At 39.5% G+C, this 16,993-nt stretch overlaps 2 protein-coding genes and 1 long non-coding RNA gene across 6 annotated transcripts; 1 reads left to right on the top strand and 2 right to left on the bottom strand.

The window, feature by feature from the left end:
• The first annotated feature begins 1,871 nt into the window (after positions 1-1,871).
• On the top strand, positions 1,872-2,677 carry LOC111810641. The gene is made up of 2 exons (XR_002817420.1): positions 1,872-1,961; positions 2,495-2,677. It is a non-coding gene; the product is annotated as an uncharacterized LOC111810641 (long non-coding RNA).
• Positions 2,678-2,722: 45 nt separating this feature from the next.
• Positions 2,723-6,361, bottom strand: LOC111810640 (bifunctional nuclease 2-like). 4 transcript variants are annotated; one of them, XR_002817419.1, is made up of 10 exons: positions 5,752-6,356; positions 5,466-5,645; positions 5,333-5,385; positions 5,160-5,216; positions 4,495-4,560; positions 4,318-4,389; positions 3,510-3,619; positions 3,342-3,433; positions 3,120-3,241; positions 2,723-3,046 (listed from the first exon to the last, which is right to left on the bottom strand). XR_002817419.1 is itself a non-coding variant. In XM_023697379.1 (10 exons), exons 1-9 carry the CDS (start codon positions 5,999-6,001, stop codon positions 3,189-3,191), a joined length of 933 nt encoding a protein of 310 aa, XP_023553147.1. In that variant the 5' UTR covers positions 6,002-6,356; the 3' UTR covers positions 2,723-3,067; positions 3,159-3,188. The 4 variants fall into 4 exon arrangements, 3 of the variants coding, with proteins under 3 accessions (XP_023553147.1, XP_023553148.1, XP_023553149.1); XM_023697379.1 differs by having other exon boundaries at positions 2,723-3,067; positions 3,159-3,241; XM_023697380.1 differs by having other exon boundaries at positions 3,159-3,241.
• A 1,159-nt stretch (positions 6,362-7,520) lies between these two features.
• LOC111809692 (DNA-directed RNA polymerase II subunit 1) lies at positions 7,521-16,735 on the bottom strand. The gene is made up of 14 exons (XM_023696074.1): positions 16,472-16,735; positions 15,618-15,881; positions 14,993-15,292; positions 14,742-14,900; positions 14,419-14,580; positions 14,118-14,338; positions 13,886-14,027; positions 13,468-13,803; positions 13,083-13,369; positions 9,119-12,481; positions 8,894-8,965; positions 8,730-8,783; positions 8,508-8,645; positions 7,521-7,907 (listed from the first exon to the last, which is right to left on the bottom strand). Exons 1-13 carry the CDS (start codon positions 16,553-16,555, stop codon positions 8,543-8,545), a joined length of 5,547 nt encoding a protein of 1,848 aa, XP_023551842.1. The 5' UTR covers positions 16,556-16,735; the 3' UTR covers positions 7,521-7,907; positions 8,508-8,542.
• Between the last annotated feature and the right edge of the window lie 258 nt (positions 16,736-16,993).

Genomic DNA, 16,993 nt, shown 5'->3' with positions numbered 1-16,993 from the left:
ATGAAGATTCTCGTACTCTGCATTTTGCAAAACTCAACTTATTTAAACAAATAGTTTCAACCTAATAGGTTAAAGATTTGAATCACCAAATTATTGCAAGAATCGAGTTGTTTGCAATAGTCAACCAGATTTGGAGAGATTATTTGTAAATTGTTTGATAAACACGACATCAATGTTCATTAATTTAACATTTAGTATCGAACTGGCATCAAATTTTAAATTGGAATGAACGCTTTTTAACGTTCATCTTCTTAATAGTTGGAGTTGCTAGGAATCTAGGGATCGAAAGGTTAGAACCACCGAATAAACAAAATAACGAGATATCATAAGGTTTGCATTATAAAATGGGATTACATAGTACATGCACCAATCACCATTATCAATCTCAATCATGAAAGAGATAGAGAGAATATGTTGAATAATAGAAAATTACAATAATGTATGAGTTCATATAATATAGTTTGTGTTATATATTCTCTATTGGTGCCATATGGAATGAGTTGTCAACAAAACAAATAGTTCCAAAAAAAAAATCACATAAGAATATTTCTTTTAGTGGGACGATAGCTCCAGATTGCTCATCTCTTCCTTAATCTCGGGAGAAATACGATCGAGGGGGCTAATTCAAACCGGTAAAATAAGAACAGCCCCCACATTCAAACTGCCTCTCTTCCCATTCGCAAGAACTTGTTTCAATGGCATATCATAAGGAATTTGAATAACTGCTTTGCTGGTCCCGAGGGACGGAGGAGGCTAAGTTAGCCGAAAGATGGTTATTGGTTCAAGTACGCAAGGTCTCCCTATTTTTATAAGGTAAGAAGGGGTAGAGAAAATACCTCGAGCCAATGCTCATGTACCAGGCGCTACAGCGCTAAAGTAACCCATGTCATACTTCCAAGAAAAGCTCGAACGACCTTCAACAAAAGGGTACCTATACCCGAAACCGACATAGGTGGATAGGTAGAGAATATCTAGGGACGCGAGACAACTCTCTCTAATAACAATCTTAAAAATAGGGTTAGGGTGTCAACCCTATTATCAGATTGTTAGATCCTGAACTTTAAATTTTTTTTAATAGATCTCTAAACTTTTGATTTTGTGTCTAATAAATCCTCGACATATTTTTTAAAAATTGAAATCGGTAATTATTTAATTAAAATAAGATTAAGTTGGAAGACCAATAAGTGGTTGCCAACGCATAATGATTAAGAAGATCCAGCTATAATCCAAAGGTTTTTGGTAGAGATTAAGAAGAGATGAAGAACTGAAACCGCCCTTGAAGATGTAATGGCTGAACCAATGTGCTAAGTGGCAACGTGGAGGGATGAACGGTCCTGATCCTTTCAGTAGTGGAGGCCCACAATTTTGATGATGGATCAATCATGGATATGGTAACCCTCAGTTTCTTCAATAAAACACCCTCCTTGGCCCTGCTTTCAACTTTGTAGACCATAAACACATCAAAAACTAGTTCCAGAACGATCAACAAAGGAAGCAATAGCTCAGCCGGTTAAGGCATATATCTTTGATCGAGAGGCAGAGGTCATTGTTCTATCCAACGAAGAAGACGTGCCTGAATAAGAGCAGAGGCCGTTGATCTAAAGAAGAAGAAAAGATAACATACGAAGAAGACGAGCCCGAGGAAATGACACCTAGAAGAAGAATGGATGTAATAAGAGGAAGAAGAGCCTGAAGAAGAAAGAAGAAACACGGCCAAAAGGAAGGGGAACAAACGCTACAAGAAACGATACTCAAACAAGCACGAGTTCAGGTTTCGGGTAGCCGAATGGTGGTGAAGGAGTGAATGGGGCAGTGTCAATCCAATAAAGGGAATGGCAGAGAAGAAATGGAAGGGTCAGAAGCACATGAGTTTGGATGTATGGAGATGATCAAAGAGAGCAAATCCAGATTCTATATTGCAAGGAGATGTCTGGCCATGCTCATCTGTTGGCATAAATATGGTAACAACTTCATACTAACAACCCTAAATCCTCCCGTAAACGTTTCGAAACTACTTTTAGAGTATAAATATGTTAGAATTTTGGATGAAAATTATGACTTACATGGTATGGCAATGACCCAAAACGTAGATTACGACTCTAACACCATCAAACCATTTCAATTCACGGCCACACTCGTCTCATGTCCTGATTTCCAACGATGACCCAGAATGTAGATTAGGACTCGAACGCCATCAAACTATCCAATTCACGGCTACACCCATTTCATGTCCTGATTTCCAAAGATGACCCAGAACGTAGATTAGGACTCGAACACCATCAAAACATTCCATTCCAATTCACGGCCACACTCGTTTCATGCCCTAATTTCCAACGATGACCCATAACGTAGATTAGGACTTTAACACCATCAAACCATTCCAACTCACGGTCACACTCTAACGGATTTCTACTCGAAGATAGCTCTAAAAGTTCATGTTCTTTTCTCTTTCTTCTTCTTACTTAAGTTTTGATGTTGGGATTTGGCTATGTAGATGGGAGCTGGTAATGTTGGAGACAATGGCACCTTCCTAGGAGGCTTCGGTAACAACAGTTTATGTTTGTTTTTGGATTCTCTCTGTTCCATGACAACCCCATTGTATGATAAAACTCCTCTGTTCCTCTCATTTTTCTGCTAAATCTCCAATGAAAACGACACGCTCCAACGTCCCTCCCTACCATCGCCTTCTAATTCCAGAGCTCGGTTTCAATATCGGAACATATGAGCAATCGTTTACTTTTTCGCTTCGTTTATAACCACAAAAGGATCTTTGTTAAGATATACAAAAGCTTCCTTTCACATTCAGCATCTCTCTCTCTCTCTTTCTATGTGAAGAATGAATATCAACCATAACATTCACATCTTAGAGATACGACACATTGACGACCCAAATGTAGTATTTACATACCTCTTTTAACTGTAACTGTACAGACCGACCATCTTTATCGATAACTTTCTGCAACGATGCGTAGCAGTCCGCTCTGTGTTTCCAATCCATCCAATGCTGAACTTGACGTTCTAAGAGATGCCTGCAAGCGAACAATTCCTACCCAACAGAACAGTCGCCCTGTTTAGGGATCAGTATCAGAAAACTTCAAACATGTTTCTTCGGGTGGTACCTTTCCCCGTACATCGGTTGATTACAGGAAGTTACTTACAGGAACAACACGTCCAAGTGCAGCTCGACGTTACGCCTCATGTACGGATTTTCGAAGCTTTGTTAACTTATCTCTCCACATAGCTGAAGAAAACAAACGTCAAGCATAAATACCTTCATTGTATGAACATGATCGAAACAGAACGTCTGGATAGGACATGGATGAAATCCTTTCTACTTATACCTGCATCTTTGTATCGTTCTTCGTAAATAGCCATTTTCATGTTCTTCAGCATATCGAGTTCCTCGGACAAGAAATCTGGACCATCTGCAGCACTGAACAAGAAACTATCATTTTTAGATATCGAGAAACGATGTATATCGAATAAGCCAACGATGCTTGCACTTATACCAGTCAAGTAGAACATCAAAACATGACTTCCTCTTGCGCACTCTTCCAAACCCGAAACTAACTCTTATCGCATCCTCATAGACAATCTGCTTACTAACGAGTACCGGTATCTGCATATTTGTTACACAGGAAAATGGTGTAAGAGCAGAAAAGTTCGAGTGAAATAAGAATGAGAGGGTGCAAAGTAAAGCATTAAATTAGCATATATACAACTGTACTGTAATAGCCCAAGCTCACCACTAGCAGATATTGTCTTCTTTAGGATTTCCCTTTCAGGTTTCCTCTCAAGGTTTTAAAATGTGTCTGCTAGAGAGAGGTTTCCACACCCTTATAAAGAATGTTTCGTTCTCCTCCCCAACCGATGTGGGATCTCACAATCTACCCCCCTTCGAGACCGAGTGTCCTTGTTGGCACTTGTTCCCTTCTCCAATCGATGTGGGACCCTCAATCCACCCCCTTTGGGGCCCAACGTCCTTGCTGGCACACCGCCTCGTGCCCACCCCCCATTGGGGCTCAGCCTCCTCATTGACACATCGCCCAGTGTCTGGTTCTGATACCTTTTGTAACAACTCAAGCCCACCGCTAGCAGATATTGTCCTCTTTGGGCTTTCCCTTTCGGACTTCCCTTCAAGGTTTTTAAAACGTGTTTGCTAGGGAGAGGTTTCCACACCCTTATAAAGAATGCTTCGTTCTCCTCCCCAACCGATGTGGGGTCTCACATGTACTCCATTTTAGGACCAACTAAGTCATCCCAACAGCTCGCAGAGGTTCTGTAAAGATCTCTGCAGTCAATGGTAGGAATATCTACCTTACACCGATATGCAATATTTAAGGCGTCTGAGGGGCGTGCGTCCACACTTAACGTCTCGTTTTCCCCATCCTGCAGATGATAATAGTAGTGTGACAAAGAAAACAAAAACCCGACATAAATTGAAAACTTCAACAACAGTATTAGCTACTTGTGACTGAATTTATAAGAGATAACCTTTCTCAAGAAGATCCGTGCAAAGTAAGTGTTCACCACTCTTTCAGTAATTCTCGCTGTCGTGACCTATACGCACAACAGCATAAAACGACATCAGATTACGGCTCGAAACTCCTGTTTCATGGTTTATTCAGAACCTCTACATTGCTTCTAGATTCTCATTTTACCACTCAATTACCTTAAAGAAACAAGTCAATGAAGGAAGGAAGGTTCCTATCACTAAACACTACCCACCCATAATTTATAAACCATCAATAGATGAAGAACTAAGCCTCAAATCATATAATACTTGGACATGCAAGGGGCAAAGAGACTGATATTCTTGAGAATAACCTCGTCCCTCATCGGTATCCGTCACAACACAAGTTAAAACAAACAAAACTAGCAGATTTACACCACAACCTATTGGTTCTTGTATAGAAGTAAAAATTCCGAAGTGCATAATCAAAAGCCGAAAAAACTCCATCCTAGTGTCCTTCACACCCACGTCACGAAAGCTCTCGAAGAGAACACTAAACCAAGTATAAAATCTACGACCAATCTAAGCATAACTTAGTCGATAAGGCATGGTCTACCATCCGAATGTTCAAACCACATCATTGAACTGAAATAATAATAAAGCTTGAACATGTATTTAGTTGGCAAGTTAGAAGGTAGTTCCATACCTCATAGCCAACTTTCACCATAAGGTCTTGTATAAACTGAAAGAGATCTGGGGCTTCCTGTAACATGATCATTAGACAATTAATACCAACCACAAGGTATTTAAAACCAAAAATATGAAGAACAAAGACAAAAAAAACCAAAAATATGAAGAACAAAGCCAAAGAAAACGAACCCCATTTTCAATCCCAAGGTGAGCATCTATAAGTTTCTCAATAGCATATTCCCCTGCAAACAGAGTCCAAAACTTACAGCCAAATTCATAAGAAACACAAACCCAATCACGACAAAGTTTTGATCCAATATACCTACGACAATTGGCAGTAGGAAGTCACCATTGCAAGAAATTTTGAGGAACACAGTAGGGCTTCGAAAACGCCTAAAAAACCCCAGTCCAAGTGAAGGAGAATTAACTCGCGATTCAATCTGATTGAAATTCGTGTCCTCTTGAAACCTCTTCTTCCACATTCGATAGTGATAGATAGTCTCTATTAAACAAATACAGGAATCATAAACACCCACAATCGATTTCATCGCGATTTTCACAATCATCAAAGCTTTAAAACAGAAACCCAGAAAGTAAAATCAAAGAACCTGAAACAAGAAACGAAGCTTCGAAGTAATCCTGATGGGAATCATCATCACTGGGGGTGGATCTATCACGAGAAGAGTGGCAAGAAATGAGGATCGACTTGGGTCGGCGAGAGCGAACCGCATTGGGCCGCGATCGGAGAACAGAGAAGTGGAGGGAAGAGGAGGGGCGAGAAGCAGAGGGATGATCCATGGCTATGGCGGATCCGGGGAAAAGGGTACGAAGAGAGAAGTGAGGGGCTAAACCCAGCATTGTAATGGAGGAATTACAGAGAAAAATGGCGATGGAAGATGAAAAAGAAGGAGATTGAAGAAGAAAGGGGGAAAGTTTCGAAGTGGGGTTGGCCTGAAACCGCTTCTTTTTCGCTGCTACAGAGAGAGTTTGTGTCAATCGCGGCTGAATCGATCGAGAGAGAGAGAGGAGAAATGGAGGAAATGAAGAACAAAGATCAAAACTCCCTTCCTTGTTAAAGGAACATGAACAAGATTACCAATCTTATGAAATAATCAATGTCTAGAATAGATTAATCAACGCTTCAAATTCCCATAATCCAAATTTTTTTCAAGATAATCTTATTTGCTTCGGAGATTCAATTATGGGCTCCTTCAAACTTTTAGAAGCGGTCACTTTTTTTAGTTGAATTTCAAAACTTTTAATATAATACACTAATTTTAGTCCTTTTTTTTTTTTTTTTTTCATCTTGTTTAATAAAAAAAATTTAAATTAATTAAAAAGAATCTTTTTTATTTGTTTTAATTTAAGAGTATTTTTAAAGTTTTATTAATAGTATAGAGAGAAAAAAAAAATAATAATAAAGGTAAGAGAGTAATTTTAAGACAAATGGAAAATATTTTTATTAATTTAGATTAAAAATAAATTATTTTTAAAAAATATCTATGGTGGACCTTTATTTATTTTTAATTTTATTTTTTTAATAAAAGAGAATATTTAAAATATGTATTTAGAAGGTATCTGTCACTATCAACACATCAGCATCACCATATCCACAAACGGCCACGTCGTCCCGTACCGGGAAAACGATCGGCGTTTGTCCGCTGCCGCAACGGCACTAACCTTTTTTTTCCACGGAGCTTTTGGCTTGAAGATTCAAATGAATGAGCTTTGCCGGGCGATCTTGGCGAGCTCCGGTGTCGACAAAACCGTACTTCAGATCGCTAACGTCTATGTTCTGGCAAATATCATCGCGATTCATACGATTACACGAAGTTATTGGGTCATGGTGAATTGAAAGTGAGAATTGCACGGAAGGTGTTCGATAGAATGCTTCAAAGAGATGTGAGCTCCGGTGTCGAGAAAACCGTACTTCAGATTGCTAAGGTCTATGTTCTGGCGAATATCATCGCGATTCATACGATTATATGAAGTTGTTGGGTCATGATGAATTGAAAATGGGAATTGCACGGGAGGTGTTCGATAGAATGCTTCAAGGAGATGTGTTCGCGTGGAACACAGTTATTCAAGAGTGTGGGAGTTTGGGTTCGTTTGCGCCCTCAACCTGTTTGATGAAATTCGTGTCAGAGTCACACCCACCAATTGCTACACATTTCCTTGTGTTGAAGGCTATGGCGCAATGAAGAACAGTGACAAGAGGAAACTTGTTCATCAATTTTCGACTCAGATGTCATGTGAACACCGAATCAATGACAAAAACGTTATCGTATGGAGTGCAATCGTGAGGTGTTATGGAAAGCATGGTTTTGCATATGAGGCTAAATGATCAAACTTAAGAACTAAAATGAACAAAAGATCCAAGCATGAAGATCATTATTTAAAAATTGTTCAAAATCCACTAGCATTAGAGAATGGAAGGGGACTAAAATAGTATTTAAACTTGTAAAGATACATTACAATTTAGCCTAAAAGGGGGAATAACTTTTAGAAGAGTTTCAGCCACACAAGTTACAGGTATCTTCAAATAATGACTTTCTATATGGGAAGGTACAAAACTACATGGAAAGTGTGACGCTAATTGTAAGGGAATCAATTTTTGCTTGTAATACTTTCACAAGTTCTTCAAAGCAAAAAATAAACAAGTTTGCGGAAGGCTAGATGATATAATGTGTCCATTCCGAGCAACATGCCTCGGTCTGTTCGGTCGTTTATTTGCCTCTTCCCGTTCTGGAGGAGACTTGAAGACCTGACATTTACAAACTACCTACACAATCAGTTCCATTTTACAGTGAAGGAAGAAATCACAAAGACTAGCTCATTTAAATCACCTACAAAAGGTTGCTATGGCTTGCAATGAAGTTTAGAAAAACTAGAAGAGAATCTTGGAGATTTTTCAGATCATGAGGGGGTGTTTCAAGAACCAAAACAAGAACAAAAATAACTACATTACCCTGTGTTATGCTGTCTAGTCATCAATTATATCTATAAAACGCCAGCCGAGTCGTATGGGAACCAAAATTCATCTCCTCTGATTTTGTCGACATTAGTATTCTTCCTTCTATTTCTTTCTGACTATATAAACCTACTTCAAACTAACACTCTTGTCCTCAGAAAAGAGGCTTCCTAGTAGGGTAATTGAACCCTACTAAAATAGTATGAACCCAGCCAATCTTTTTGACAAAATAGCTACTAAGATACAACGCCCCTTTCCAAGTCCAGATTCAGAAATGATGGCAGGCATCAGAGAAGAGAAATCCATATAAAACATCCTGAAGATCAATTATTCAAGAAAATTAAAACACCCACATTTTTATCATCAGAGAGATCAGGGCTTCCCGAACTTTACCTTTTTCCTTCAAGGATATTTGCTATGAACCCTCATCATCCATTGCTCCTATCATCCTTGTCGCTTGTTTGTGGAGTGTACTGACTATTAGATGATGGAGAATACCCAGGAGCAGTAGGTGAGTATCCTGCACTTGGACTGCAAGAAGAATAAACAATCAGATTCTCACTAGGAGAAAAAGATGTAAATGGTTCCACTAGTAAGTTTAGTATCTCAGCTAACCTGTATTGTGGAGAACTGGGGGTGTAGTCTGGGCTGGGTCCTGTATTGTATGGACTGAAGAGAGAAGGGCAAATAATGGGTTAAGGAAATGCAAAGGCAAAAACGTGTATCAGAAGTACAGATGTTACAGAGAGCCCTCTAGAAAAGGGGTAATAAAAATTTACCTGCTAGGACTGTAGGTTGGACTTGATGGAGAATATGCTGGAGATGTAGGTGAATATGATGGTGATGTTGGGCTGCAAGGTTAAGACAAAATGACCGAACTTGTTAGATTCGAGGCATTCGGAAACAAACCGAAAAAACAAGCATGAACATAAAGGAGTTTCACATTCAGGCACTTGAACGGTACCCAAGATATTTATACCAAAAATACTTAAACAATTCACTACCTGTAGTTTGGTGAGGTTGGGCTATATGGACTTGAAGGAGACATACGCGGACTACTGGGTGAGTATGCCTGTGATGGGCTGTATTTAGCTGATTGAGGATTAAAACTAGGTGATGTGGGACTATAGCTAGGAGAAGTAGGGCTATAGCTCGGTGATGTGGGACTATAGCCAGGGGAGGTGGGGCTATATGCTGGAGAGGTGGGGCTGTACGAAGGTGAAGTGGGACTATAAGAAGGCGATGTTGGGCTGTAAGAGGGTGATGTGGGACTATAAGAAGGCGATGTAGGGCTGTAGGAGGGCGAAGTTGGGCTGTAAGACGGGGAAGTTGGGCTGTAGGCAGGAGAAGTGGGGCTGTAAGCAGGTGAAGTGGGACTGTAAGCAGGCGAAGTGGGGCTGTAGCTGGGGGAAGTGGGGCTGTAGCTTGGTGATGTGGGGCTGTAACTAGGAGAGGTGGGGCTGTAACTTGGAGAGGTGGGACTGTAACTGGGAGACGTGGGGGAATAAGATGGACTTGTAGGGGAATATGCAGGACTAGTTGGACTATAACCCGGCGAACTAGGACTGTAGGTTGGAGATGTTGGACTGTAGCCCGGAGAGGTAGGGCTGTATCCTGGAGAAGTGGGACTATAACCAGGGGATGTGGGACTATAGCCAGGGGACGATGGACTGTAGCCCGGAGATGATGGGCTATAGCCTGGAGATGAAGTAGGAGAGAAAGCCATTCCTCCTACATAAGGTGAAAATTGGGCATCACTAATAGGTGAAAGGCGGAGATTTGGGCTCAACAAATAACTCGGAGACATCATCCCTTCATGATAAGGAGTTCCTGAGATCGGAGAACGGGAAGGTGTCATGCCAAAATCTAGACCGTCGATGTAACTAGGCAACTGCAGTTCAATAGCATTCTTCAACATCTCATCGTTGAGATACAGAGAACAACCTCCTGTTCCTATGGGGGCCAGTTGACCCAACATTATATTTTCAGTAACACCCCTCAAGTGATCAGTTTCGGCATATACTGCAGCATCAAGTAAGATATCCACAGTTTCTTCAAAGGAGCATCTCATCATTGGTCCAGTATCATTTCGATTAATACCATGACGAGTAATAGCCATCAAGTGGCCACGATAAGTCATGGTGTCACAAAGGATGGCAAGATGTCGGTAATTAACATAAGATCCATCGAAGGATATAACAACACGCAATTCATCTAGGAGAGAACGTCGAACTGCTTCAATCCCAAGAACTTCAATAACTTCAATCAAATGGTTGCTTGTGGTTCTCCTCGCATCGACATCTTCATGACATATAACAGCTAAGAGATTGACACCTTCTGTATCCAACATCCACTCCATCTCCGGCTTAAAACCTTCAGACTCATCAAACTTGTTCACTTTACCACATTTAATGAAAACCTTGTTGATGTCGGGTATTCCTCGAAGAGCCATTTCTGTTAGCATATTGCTCTCAATTTTTTTCAAGAACACATCATCTTCTGCTGATTCATCAGTCAACTCTCCCTTTGGGGCTTCATCATTCATGATACGGATACGAAGTATCAGCTTCTCAGCATTATCATCATTAAATATGCAAGTCAAATCATCATCAAATTCAAGGTTGATCTTCTCGGCAATGTTTGCCATGCTAAGTTTCTTATCCACCATCATTTCACGATTCAACTCTACACGAAGCAACCATGGGGAGATTTTCTCAGGCGCAATTTCTTCATCTGGCATCTCATAGTAGGATTTCACAAAATCAATATCCTCATCAATAATGGTGCTCATGGGGTCAGGATCATACCATACTTCGGTAGCTTGCGTAACACTCCTAAGAGTAGTATATTCCAAAGCACATTGAACAGTCTTAGCTCTCTCCTTAGTTTTATTAGCTTCGGGTTTTAGATAGACTGAAAGAGAAGGTGTTTTGATTCTCTTGGCTACATTAATGATTTCCCTCAACCTGGGAACACCAAGAGTGACATTCTTGGCACTCACACCAGCATAATGGAAGGTATTAAGAGTCATCTGAGTTGCAGGCTCTCCAATGGATTGTGCAGCAACACAGCCAATCATTTCACCAGGCGCAACGAGTGACTGAAGGAAGCGTGATTCTATTTCTCCAATAACCCACTCGAATGCTTCACGCGTAAGCCTGTATTCATCCAAAACTCTTTTGCTAGCAAAGGTGCTTCGGAGCAATATATTGAAGAAAAGGGTAGCGTTCTTCTGAGCCTCCACACTTAGAGGATCTTCACCAGGAACAACCTTCAGCCTCTCTTGAAGTTTGTCAATAGCTTCGACAATTTCCATAGGATGCATATCAGAAGCCCTTCGAAAATCGATCTTGAAAGTCTTTTGTGCATTCTGAATAAGCCTTTTGAGATTAACTGGCATTGGCCAGGAGTTTTCACCTGTAGTTGCAATTTCGGTACCCAATTGATACCTGTCCGCTTCGAGCTTTTGTACTTCAGCCTCAAACACATTGCGGAATTCTCTGATGGTTTTTAAATCTTCGACGTGCTCTGGCAACATGTAATTTGGCTTCCAGTTCTCATCTTCAAACTCATACCTGAAGATCCTCTCAAATTCCTTTTTCTTCATTTTCAAAGAATCTAGTTTCTGAGATTCTATCCAAACTGCATCCATACCATCTTCACCATAAAGAAACTGAATAACATCACCCAACGAGTTTCTAACAGTCCCATCATATTTAACCATGATATCCTCCATGGCCTTCACCAGCCTCCTCTGAATGTACCCTGTTTCAGAGGTCTTGACTGCAGTATCAATAAGACCTTCCCTACCTCCCATAGCATGAAAAAAAAACTCCTGTGGTGTCAATCCTCGAAGATACGAGTTCTCAACGAAGCCACGACTTTCAGGCCCATAATCATCTTTAGTAAAATGGGGCAATGTTCGATCAATGAAACCAAATGGTATTCGCTTCCCTTCAACATTTTGCTGCCCCACACAAGCAGTCATCTGAGAGATATTGATAAAACTGCCCTTGGATCCTGCAGTAACCATAGCTTTCAGATTGTTACTCTCTGACAAACTTTTTTGTGCACTACTACCAGCATCGTCACGAGCCTTATTCAGGACCTGATTCACTTTATTTTCAAAAGAATCCATCATCGTTCGTCCAGGTTCAGGTTCTAAACTCCGTTCTTGAGCTTTCTTGATGAGGTTTTTCACTTCATTTTTAGCTGCACTAATAGTTTCATTAATTTTCTCCATGGTTGCTGCATCAGCAATTGTATCCCCGATCCCAATGCTAAAAGCATTCTGTAAAAGCCAGTAATTAACAAGCCATTGAGTATGACCCAGAAATTTTCGTGCTGCATCTGGACCAACCTCCTCCCTGAAAACATTTAGATGATTAGAAACGGGACAAAAAAATAAACGTTACACAAAACAGAAGCCAACTTTTCTACAAACCACAAAGAAGAGAAGGGAATCGGAGGCCTTACAAAAGCCGGTTTGGAAAGTTCTGGAAAAACAGTTCCCAGATAGTTATATGGAAAATAAAATATAGACCAAGTGTTTTAGTATAACAAATAAATTTTAAAAGAAAAAATATGTGAATTCAATTTGAGCTACAGTCTTATAAAAATGATAATAAAAGGCATTTCTGTCAAATTTTTTTAGAAGACTGTTAAGATCCTTAATTTAGGCAACCCAAACGGAAGAACGTGATTTTTGAAACGCCAACCTCCATCCCTAAGTGTCATACCTTCTGAAAGCTGCATCCCAAAAGCAGAACTTTTTTCTTTTTTTTTTTAATGGGATGAAGACATATCCAATTAGTCAAACAAGTCAGAACAGATCTTTCAAAAAATGAACATAGCAACTACCATAACTTAAAAAATGAGTGCAAATACTTTTTTAAAAGATGATAACGATGATGATTACAGACCACATCCTTGTGAAAAGAAGTGCATATCACTACTGCTAATGCTTACCAAATAACATGTATAAGACTTCCATTTGATGAACCGAGCGCCTTCTTGCAAAGAGTTCCAGTAAGTAGTTCCCCCTTCTCAATCCTAACAAAAGTATCCCCAGGAGTTATGAACCCAGTTTCTGACTCAGAATGCCAAGCAGAAGTTCTCGTGAGATTAATCTGCTTTGGTATAATAAGATTAAAAACTTGTTTTCCAGTCCAAAGAGGTTGTGGCTTTAAAATTGTTGGGGCAGGAATTTTCCCGTCAAAATCTTCCCACCACATCAAGATATTCATGAAAACATCCTGCAAATTTATTGACGCAATTTCATAATCCCAACTTACAGCAAAAAAATATGTTTGAAGACTATAAGGACAAGAGATAACAATCATATTACTCTCACCTTCGTTATAAAGGTGTCCCTTTTTGTAATTTTACGGCATCCTAACAGAGAATCTTGCACTATACCCATTACAGGACGGTTTGCCTGAGGTGACACAATGCATTTGGGAACCATCATGAGTTCCAATACTTCTGCCCTTGTCTCAAATGACTGAGGAACATGCATATTCATTTCGTCACCGTCAAAATCAGCATTGTAAGGTGATGTCACAGATAAATTTAGACGGAAAGTAGAGTAAGGCATAATCTTGATTCTGTGTCCCATAATAGACATTTTATGGAGACTAGGCTGACGATTAAAAAGTACAAAGTCACCATCGTTCAAATGACGCTCCACCTATGATCACAGCAGCAAATAATCAGGTAGGAATTATAAAACGCCTAATTATTAGATTTCATGCATGATTAGAAAATCTTGCCTTGTACCCAAGCTCCAAATGATGATCACTACTTTTTTTAAGATATCTAAGATCAAGCCTCTGCCCATCATCCCGTATGATGTACTTGGCACCAGTTTTACCAGGTGGAGGGTGGGGACCATATTCAACAAGTTCCTTCAACCTGATGTTGAAAAGAGACACAAAGAGCAAACAATAAATATTGTGAAAGGGAAAGAATCAAAAAGCGAGCAATGATTTCAAAAACATGGACCTTTCTATGTTATATGGTGTCACGGTCTCGGGATATGTAAGGTTCAAAGCAATACTCCACGGTACTCCCAGTTCATCAATATTAATTGTTGGATCAGGTGTTATAACGGTTCGTGCTGAAAAATCTACACGCTTCCCCATCAAGTTTCCTCTTATCCGACCTTCCTTTGCCTTGAGCCTACTACAAATAGATTTAATGGGCCTCCCAGACCTCTGTGTAGCCTATATTAAAGCAGCACACTAATGTAAAAAAAATAAATAGTTCGAAAAAAAACATGATATAGCTTAAAAAGAGACAATACCCTTGGTAGTCCCGGTAATTCATTATCAAAGTACGTGGCTATATGAAACTGCAATAGTTGTGCGAACTCTGAAATGATATGTGCAGGAGAACCATTTCTCTCTTGTCTCCTGAGGTTTTCATTGTGCCTTATAATCATAGCCAACTGATGAGTTAGATCGTCCTGCAGTAAGAGATATCATATTAAAATTGTCTCTAATATTGTCAAAAGAATCGTAACACTATCTCAGAAACTAACTAGAAAAGTAAAATGAATTTTATTGGGAAGCAGTACACAAATAAGAAACAATTAGACATCAGAAAACAAAAGCAGAGAAGACATACCTCACTTCTAGATGAGGTGTCCATCATAACCGATGGTCTCACAGGAGGTGGAGGAATTGGAAGGACTTGCAGAATCATCCAGTCAGGCCGGGCATACTTCGGATTTAGGCCCAAGAGTTTGCAATCCTCATCGCTTATTCTTTTCAGAACACCAAGAACCTACAAGAATACATCAAACTATAACCTCATGGAAGAGATACGCACAAAATTAATTACAAAAAATAATGTTAATTGGGATTGAAAATGGTCACCCTTTCAGCACTAAGTGTCTGTTTTCTTTCCACAGGTTCAGGTAGCTGCTCCTGATCATCATTTTTCTTCCTTTGAGCCTTGTACTCTGCAACCATTTTCATACCATCAATTGAGATCTTAGGCTGCTGAGCACCACAGCCACCCCGAGCCTTTTTGACCGGTTGATCTGGGTCTTGACCTTGGACATCAATTTCATCTCCACCTTCACACTTGGTTTTGTTCTTGCAGGCATCCAAAATCTTTCTTAGCTTGTTCTTGGGATTCTTTATCCGCATTGCTTGCTTAAACTTGGGGTCGTCCTGAAAGATGATAAATGAATTTGCTGAGGGAAATGAACTATTTCCATATAAAGGCTAGAATAACTCAATAAGATAATGATCACCTATACCCAAATTCCCATTATCCCAACATCAAAAGATACATCCCAATTATCTTTTCCACTTTACTCTTAAAAATTGTAACAAACTAATTACATGGTCTAACACCATAAGAGTCCTAGCCAATGTAATCCTATGCAGTCTTCTGGAATCCTTCATAATGTGTACCGTGAATTTCTAATTTGCTGAAGAATAGAATAAAAGAAAAAAAATCCAGAAAGCATCAAATATAGTATTAAGAATTAACCTCGTCAACGAGAATCTTTGAGCAATTGAAGCAAACAGAACGCATGATAGTGAGAACGGTCTTCATAAACCCAATATGAAACATTGGCTTGGCAAGCTCAAGGTGCCCAAAGTGCCCAGGGCACTCAGCCATATTTGCAGTGCAAGTTTCACACTTCAATTTTCTATCAATTGTACCAAGTCGCGGGTCACTCAAACCAGCTACTTTTGGCTTACCCCTCTCCGTAGTTTCACCATGCTCAATCTGCACCACGGACATTTGCCTCTGCAATCCAAAGAATATGGTTTTAGATACCGAAGGGTAGTTGCTCAAAAATTTTCACTTTTTATTTCTCATGGCCTCTTTCCATTCTCGGGAAACATATGCATTTTGCAGCAGATTCTATTTCCCACTTCTCATTTAAAGAAAACTTGGCATACAACAAGAATCTAGTTTCTTATGTCCTATTTCCAATTATTCAAAAACAAAAACAATTGGACATAATAATTTTAAACTATTAACTCCCAGAAAATAAAATCTCATTTAAAATTTGAGAGAAGAAACCAAATATGACTACATAAAGCAATGCGTTTCAATGAATAAGAGACTAGAACTAATAGACGAGAAAAGAACATTGCCAAGGTCCCCAACTAATCAAATGGAAAACCGTGGAAGTCTAACCAAAAATCCATCTCTATATCCAATTAATCAAAAACAAGCAGAACGAGCTGCAAAAACCAAACTGAGCCACTTCCTAAAGTAGAACCAGTTCATACACATGTAAAGCATTCCTCACCCCCGAACGACCCCTCAAATTAAAACAGAATCAAACAAAAAAACAAAACAAAAAATTGAGGCGATGTGAAGAGAATTACAATCTCGTCGGGGCCAAGAATGCCAAACTGAACCATTTGGACTTTGGCAACCTCTGCCGGGGAGTAAGGGAATCGCAAATCCATGGCGATCGAAGTGCAGAAAGAAAGCCCTAGAGCAAGTTGAAGAGATCAAAAGCGAAATTTGGGCTTGTTCAGATGGAATTATTTGGATTCGAACAAGTTTTCAGTTTGTTTTCCTTTTGGTTCTTTGCTGCTACTCAAAAAGAGATCGACGCCAATTTCTCTCCCCCAAACCCTCTTGGAAGAGAGCTTCAAATCAACCGAGAAACGATGCCCTAGAGGCCTATTTATAGACGAACAGGTCCTTTGGGCGGCCCACCAAATTACTATTTTGACCTTTATCTTTTTTATCTTTTTTTTCATTAATTTATTAAATATTTGAATTGTGAATTGGTTTAAATTCTATCTTGTTCAACATTATTTCTTTTTAAAAAATTTGAATTTATGGTAAATAATAAATAATTTAATTCAACTAAAACAATTCTAAATTATTTTAAAAAT

Source organism: Cucurbita pepo, chromosome LG14 (genome assembly GCF_002806865.2).
Source record: "Cucurbita pepo subsp. pepo cultivar mu-cu-16 chromosome LG14, ASM280686v2, whole genome shotgun sequence".
Taxonomy (NCBI): domain Eukaryota; kingdom Viridiplantae; phylum Streptophyta; class Magnoliopsida; order Cucurbitales; family Cucurbitaceae; genus Cucurbita; species Cucurbita pepo.
Note: the sequence above shows the minus strand (reverse complement) of the source record. Positions and strands in the feature narration are given on the sequence as shown.

What these genes read in the sequence shown, in the direction of transcription:
- LOC111810640 (XM_023697379.1), bottom strand. Translation starts at nt 6,001, where the DNA reads ATGCTGGGTTTAGCCCCTCACTTCTCTCTTCGTACCCTTTTCCCCGGA. An exon ending in AGCTTCGTTTCTTGTTTCAG is followed by an intron (nt 5,646 to 5,751) that starts GTTCTTTGATTT and finishes TTTGTTTAATAG; the next exon opens with AGACTATCTATCACTATCGA. An exon ending in ATATTGCATATCGGTGTAAG is followed by an intron (nt 3,620 to 4,317) that starts GTAGATATTCCT and finishes ACAAATATGCAG; the next exon opens with ATACCGGTACTCGTTAGTAA.
- LOC111809692 (XM_023696074.1), bottom strand. Translation starts at nt 16,555, where the DNA reads ATGGATTTGCGATTCCCTTACTCCCCGGCAGAGGTTGCCAAAGTCCAA. An exon ending in AGTCTTATACATGTTATTTG is followed by an intron (nt 12,482 to 13,082) that starts GTAAGCATTAGC and finishes AAATGTTTTCAG; the next exon opens with GGAGGAGGTTGGTCCAGATG. An exon ending in CCCAGTTCTCCACAATACAG is followed by an intron (nt 8,646 to 8,729) that starts GTTAGCTGAGAT and finishes TTCTTCTTGCAG; the next exon opens with TCCAAGTGCAGGATACTCAC.